The 7,500-nt window shown below is 43.9% G+C and overlaps 2 protein-coding genes across 2 annotated transcripts in view; both read left to right on the forward strand.

Annotated features, from left to right (window-relative positions):
* The window catches only part of LOC114571635 (nuclear factor 7, brain-like), a 430,007-nt gene that overhangs the window by 262,660 nt on the left and 159,847 nt on the right, over nucleotides 1–7,500 (forward strand). The gene's annotated exons all lie outside the window — the stretch shown is intronic.
* cul9 (cullin 9) overlaps nucleotides 1–7,500 on the forward strand; it is a 128,254-nt gene that overhangs the window by 116,450 nt on the left and 4,304 nt on the right. The window contains 3 exon segments of the mRNA XM_028602690.1: nucleotides 822–932; nucleotides 2,320–2,437; nucleotides 7,178–7,311. Coding sequence (XP_028458491.1) covers nucleotides 822–932; nucleotides 2,320–2,437; nucleotides 7,178–7,311 — 363 coding nt within the window.

A 7,500-nucleotide genomic window follows, 5' to 3' on the forward strand; every position in this document is an offset into this window, starting at 1 on the left:
GCTTTTATTGTGAAACAGACAGAAGCTTTTATTTTGAAACAGACAGAAGCTTTTATTTTGAAACAGACCAGAAGCTTTTATTTTGAAACAGACAGAAGCTTTTACTGTAAAACAGACAGAAGCTTTTATTTTGAAACAGACAGAAGCTTTTACTGTGATACAGACAGAAGCTTTTATTGTGAAAGACTGTAGCTTTTATTTTGAAACAGACATGCTTTTATTGTGAAACAGACAGGCTTGTATTGTGAAAGAGAGGCTTTTATTTTGAATCAGACAGAAGCTTTTATTTTGAAACAGACAGAGGCTTTTATTTTGAAACAGACAGAAGCTTTTATTGTGAAACAGACAGAAGCTTTTATTTTGAAACAGACAGAAGCTTTTACTGTAAAACAGACAGAAGCTTTTATTGTGAAAGAGACAGAAGCTTTAATTTTGAAATAGACATAAGCTTTTATTTTGAAACAGACAGAGGCTTTTATTTTGAAACAGACAGAAGCTTTTACTGTAAAACAGACAGAAGCTTTTATTGTGAAAGAGACAAGCTTTAATTTTGAAACGGATGTAAGCTATTATTTTGAAACAGAGGCTTTTATTTTGAAACAGACAGAAGCTTTTATTGTGAAGCTGCCAAACGACTAACTCAAAGTTGGAGGACTTTAACTTTTAATTTTCTGGAGGACTTTTATTTTGAAGCCTGGAGTGCTAACTTGTCCTGTGTATTTGAGGGTTTTTTAGCTCGTTATAGTCGGCAGACGTAAACAGGAAGTTGATTTAACTGGACGTGTACGTCATGTGACTCGGCGAGTCTGTTTGCGTTGCAGGACTTCGCCATCAACCTGGAGAACAAAGTGGCTTCCATCAACGAGGCTCTGCAGATGAAGAGTCTGACCTTCGTCATCGACGCCTGTAAGGTCCTGGCTCAGGGGCGCAAGGTAACGACATCATCGCCATCATCATCATCATCATCATCATCATCATCATCATCATCATCATCAGACTGTGATCCGCGTTATGGATCACATGCACGCACACACACACACACAGAGAGAGAGAGAGAGAGACACACACACACACACACACACACACACACACACACAGAGACACACACACACACACACACACACACAGACACACACACACACACAGAGAGAGAGAGAGAGAGACACACACACACACACACACACACACACACACACACACACACACACACACACACACACACACAGACACAGAGAGAGACACACACACACACAGAGAGAGAGACACACACACACACACACACACACACACACACACACACACAGAGAGAGAGAGAGACACACACACACACACACACACACACACACACACACAGAGAGAGAGAGAGACACACACACACACACACAGAGAGAGAGAGAGAGAGACACACACACACACACACACACACAGAGAGAGACACACACACACACACAGAGAGAAAGAGACGCACACATCACACACACACACAGAGAGACACGCACACACACACAGAGATACACACGCACACACACAGAGATAGACACACACAGACACACACACAGAGATACACACACACACACACACACACACACACATATATACACACACACACACACACACACACAGAGATACGCACACATACACAGATACAAGCACACACACACGCACGCACATAAACACATGTACACACACAGATACACAGACACACACACACAGAGACACATAGACACACACACACAGAGACACACACACACACAGAGAGACACAAACATGCACACACACAGAAGCGTCAACACACACACACAGACGCACGCACAGACGCACACACACACACACACACACACTCTTTGTCTGCAGGTGTAAATCTGTTTGTGTGCCCTGCTCTTCTGTCTGCAGGTGTAAATCTGTTTGTGTGCCCTGCTCTCTGTCTGCAGGTGTAAATCTGTTTGTGTGCCCTGCTCTTCTGTCTGCAGGTGTAAATCTGTTTGTGTGCCCTGCTCTTCTGTCTGCAGGTGTAAATCTGTTTGTGTGCCCTGCTCTCTGTCTGCAGGTGTAAATCTGTTTGTGTGCCCTGCTCTCTGTCTGCAGGTGTAAATCTGTTTGTGTGCCCTGCTCTTCTGTCTGCAGGTGTAAATCTGTTTGTGTGCCCTGCTCTTCTGTCTGCAGGTGTAAATCTGTTTGTGTGCCCTGCTCTTCTGTCTGCAGGTGTAAATCTGTTTGTGTGCCCTGCTCTTCTGTCTGCAGGTGTAAATCTGTTTGTGTGCCCTGCTCTTCTGTCTGCAGGTGTAAATCTGTTTGTGTGCCCTGCTCTTCTGTCTGCAGGTGCTGGCCTACTCGTGCGTCTACAGCTACTACAACCAGGAGACGGAGAAGATGGACGTGATGGAGCAGCAGACGGAGGCTCTGGACCTGCACACCAACGCTCTGCAGATCCTGCTGGGTGAGACTCCCTAAAGTATCCAGATTACTGCAGTAAAAGTAGTAATACCCAGAGATGGCAAAAGTACTCACTTCTCGTACTCAAGTAGAAGTACAGATACTTGTGTTAAAAAATACTCCGGTAAAAGTAGAAGTACTGATTTAACTTCTTTACTCAAGTAAAAGTAACAAAGTACAGGTATAGTATAAAAGTAAAAGTAGCCTTGCGAATGAATACCATTTTTTTATGCAAAGCTGCCTGGACCACACAAATGTTACTAGAGTGCAAGATGAGAAACTTCAGTGGACATGGAAAAAAGGCTCTTTATATATATATGCCATTGCCTACATTTTAAATGGATGTCTGCCAAGGCCTAAAACATCCCATATATGATTATTGTGACAGAGACTGGGACTCCACGTTAATAAGATCCTGATGATGAATTCACAGATCCAGTTTCTCTTTTTTAATCTTCCCCTTAACATTAATAGGAATCTACATGTATGTGTGTGTGTGTGTGTGCTCAAATATGGCTTCTGGAAAGAAAATAAAGGATTAAATATGAATTACTAAACAGACATTAATGAAGAAGTTTCCCATACTTTAAGAGCTACGCAGCCCATTGGCCAGGAGTCCTTCTTGATGTCTAAACATCTCTCTGAGATAAGGCCAAGGATGATTGGGAATGTCTTGCTGCCTGTCTGCTGAATCTCTGGGATCTCTCATGTCTCCATCCATACTACTAGTGCTAACGGTACCACCATCATGCTGCAAGGATTTGCCGAAAAATGAATGCCGTTGAGTCGTCTTGTAGCGGTGCGTCAAGTATATTATCAATTAGATTGAATTCGGTATTGATGACACGAAAAATAATAACGGTAACTCCAGTGAAATGATTTGAAACTTGTTAACGAGGACTAGATTAGGACTGGATTTAAAGCTGATTCTGGTTTCCAACTTCGCCCCCCCAGGTGTGTCTGTTAAAACACGGACGGAGACAACTTCTCTCTTTTGATGCTTTAATCAGATCAAGCAACGTGCAACCTAGCTAACAGGTTAACAACACAAACAACTAAATCACTAGCTAACTTACTTTAAGTTTGCAATAAATATAGACCAATACAACAACAGGCTTACATTAACTGACAACAGAAGTTAAACGACTTACAGTTCTCAACGCACACACACCATCTAACTGATTATCCTCCGGACAGATTGGGTCTTTTTCTTTTCTCTCATTTGTTTCTCCGTGTGGCTCGCGGTGTGAGGCGCGTGTCTGCTCTATTTTCCGACATGCACTCACAATCACTCCTGATAGACGAGCTGTTGGACAAAACTAAAGGAACGAGCACATTTTCTATAAATGTAAGGAGTAGAAAGTACCGATATTCGTGTTAAAATGTAAGGAGTAAAAGTAAAAAGTCGCCACAAAAATAAATAGTAAAGTAAAAATATCTGAAAAGTCTACTTATGTACAGTAACGAAGTATTTGTACTTCGTTACTTCCCATCTCTGGTAATACCACACTGTATAAATACTCTGTTAAGTGTGTAAGTATCATCAGGAAAAGAAAAAGTATTAAAACATAGCAGAAAGTTTAAAGGATCCAAACAGTTGTGTATTTAATGGTCTATGTCGGTACACGATCCGTTCTGCGCATGCGCAAGATAACTGATAATACTGGAGGATACGACCCATAGTACGACCTCCACGCTAGCCTATAGCTAGCCTCCATCGGGAAAATACGTTAGTTTAGCTAACAGCTAATTCGGCTAACCGCTAGCTGACAGCTAGATTCAGTTTAAATGACGTTAAGTCAAACTTAATGGGAGAAGCGGGCTACAGCTACATTAAGACTTTACAGTAATAACAATAAAGACAAGTGTTGAGTGATTTAGGGCTGCAACTAACGATTATTTTAATAATCGATTAATCTGTCGATTATTTTTTCAATTAATCGATGAATCGGATTTGAAAAAAAGCATTAATTTACATCAACTCAATACATGCATACTTGTTGTTTTAGTTAATAATTGTGTAAAGGTAAGTAACCCAAATAGCAGATACAGATACACACAGACTGACACGCAAAGACACACACACACACACACTTATTCATTAAATTATTACCATCATTGTAGTAAGTGCAAGTTAAGTTCGTTTATACACCACACACTATTATATTTGTCAACAATAACTGATATGGGACAAAGCTCATAATATATACATGACAACAGATTGAAAAATGAATGGGCCAAAAAAGGCGAGTGAATAAAACCGTGTCTTTAGTCTTGTAAAGTATACCCCCCCTGCTTTATTACTGTTATTACCGAGCTAACGCTAGCTCGTCATGCTAGTCAGCTGGATAACGAGTAAACAGCAGCACCAGAAGAGCTCCTGGAGGGACGGTACGTTCCTCCCTTCAGACCGGAACAGAAGGAGGATAGTGTAGTGACTTTACCCTGCTGTTGAACTCCCGTCCTCCTCATCAAGGACTCCAACATGTTTACGTTTTAGGTGCTGACTCATCACCGTGGTGCGCCCGTGCCATGCCGTGTCGTGTTTCTGATTGATTTAGTGTGAAATGCTCCCACACCTCGGATGACTCGGGTCGTACTGATTTCTCTGCCTCCGCCGAGTGTTTCAGAACAACGTTACGGGTCTCTCCAGTCTCTCTCCGTACTTCCTCTACCCCCGTTCTGCTCTTTTTTCTTTTCTTTCGCTCCTCTCTGCGCTCAACTCAATTTATTTTTTATCTCCGAGACTAGGTGGCCTAATAGTTGCGCGACACAACGAATCGATAATTAAATTCGTTGCAAACTTTTTTAGTAATCAAATTTTATTGATTTTATCGATTCGTTGTTGCAGCCCTAGAGTGATTGTATTTTAAATGATCACAAGTAAAGTAAGGCTGACCTAACAGCTGTTATATATGTTAAGCTTTATTTGCAGGTTTTATTTTGAGGGTCTTTTAAAGTTATTACACGCTGTCTCAGCTAGCGGTTAGCCCAATTAGCTGTTAGCTAAACTAACGTTAGCTTGGCTGTCGACCGGAAGCGTGGAACAGATCGTGCAGCGTCGTAAATCCTCGTACAACATACATATGCGCGAACATTTTGCGCATGTGTAGAACGGATCGTGTACCGACAGTCTACACACACACACACACACACACACACACACACACACACACACACACAGCCTCACACACACACACACACACACACACACACACACAGACTCAGACACACACACACACACACACACACACACACACACAGCCACACACACACACAGCCACACACACACACACACACACACACACACACACACACACACACACACACACACACACACACACACACACACACACACACACACACACACACACACACACACACACACACACACACACACACACACACACACACACACACACACACACACACACACACACACACACACACACACCTCACACACACACACACACACACACACTCACACACACACACACACACACACACACAGACACAGACTCTCACACACACACACACACACACACACACACACACACACACAGCCACAGCCTCACACACACACACACACACACACACACACACACACACAGACTCTCTCACACACACACAGACACACACACACAGACTCACACACCCAGACACACACACAGTCACAGCCTCACACACACACACACACACACAGTCTCACACACACAGATACACACCCAGACACACACACAGTCACAGCCTCACACACACACACACACACACACACAGTCTCACACACAGACTCACACACACAGATACACACGCAGACACAGTCTCACAGACACACACACACACACAGACTCACACACAGACTCACACACAGACTCACACACAGACTCTCTCACACACACACACACACACACACAGATACACACCCACACACACACACACACACAGTCACAGCCTCACACACACAGTATCGCACACACACACACACACACACACAGTCTCACAGACACAGACACACACACACACACACACACATACAGTCTCACACACACACAGACACGCATCCAGACACACACACACACACACAGTCTCACACACAGACTCACACACACAGATACACACCCAGACACACCCAGACACACACACAGCCTCACACACAGACTCTCTCACACACACACACACACACACACACACAGATACACACCCAGACACAGTCTCACAGACACACACACACACACACACACACACAGCCTCACACACAGACTCACACACAGACTCTCTCACACACACACACACACACAGATACACACCCAGACACACACACAGACACAGTCTCACAGACACACACACACACACACACACAGCCTCACACACAGACTCACACACAGACTCTCTCACACACACATACACACACACACAGATACACACCCAGACACAGTCTCACAGACACAGACACACACACACAGTCTCACACACAGACTCACACACACAGATACACACCCAGACACACACCCAGACACACACACAGACACAGTCTCACAGACACACACACAAACACACACAGACTCACACACACACACACACACAGACACGCATCCAGACACACACACACACACTCTCAATATTTTTCTCTAAAATGTAGCAAAGTAGAAAGTGACATGAAAAGACTGAAGTAAAGTAAAAGTACCTCAACATCTGGTACCGGAGTACATGTACTTGGTTACATTCTGCCGTTGTGTGTCCCCAGAGGAGACGCTGCTGCAGTGCACGGACCTGGCCTCGTGTGTTCGTCTGCTGAAACCTGAACACCTCAACACCGGACTGGAACTGATCCGACGCATCCAGGAACGCCTGCTGGCCATCCTGCAGCACTCCACCCAGGTACCCAAAACCTGAACCTGTAGGAGACATGTAGCAGACATGTAGGAGACCTGTAGGAGACATGTAGGGGACATGTAGTGAGCATGTAGGGGACATGTAGTGAGCATGTAGGGGACATGTAGTGAGAATTTATGGGACATGTAGGAGACATTTAAAGGACCTGTAGGGGAACTGTAGGGGACATGTAGT

This window comes from Perca flavescens, chromosome 17, assembly GCF_004354835.1.
Source record: "Perca flavescens isolate YP-PL-M2 chromosome 17, PFLA_1.0, whole genome shotgun sequence".
NCBI classification, from domain to species: Eukaryota; Metazoa; Chordata; class Actinopteri; order Perciformes; family Percidae; genus Perca; species Perca flavescens.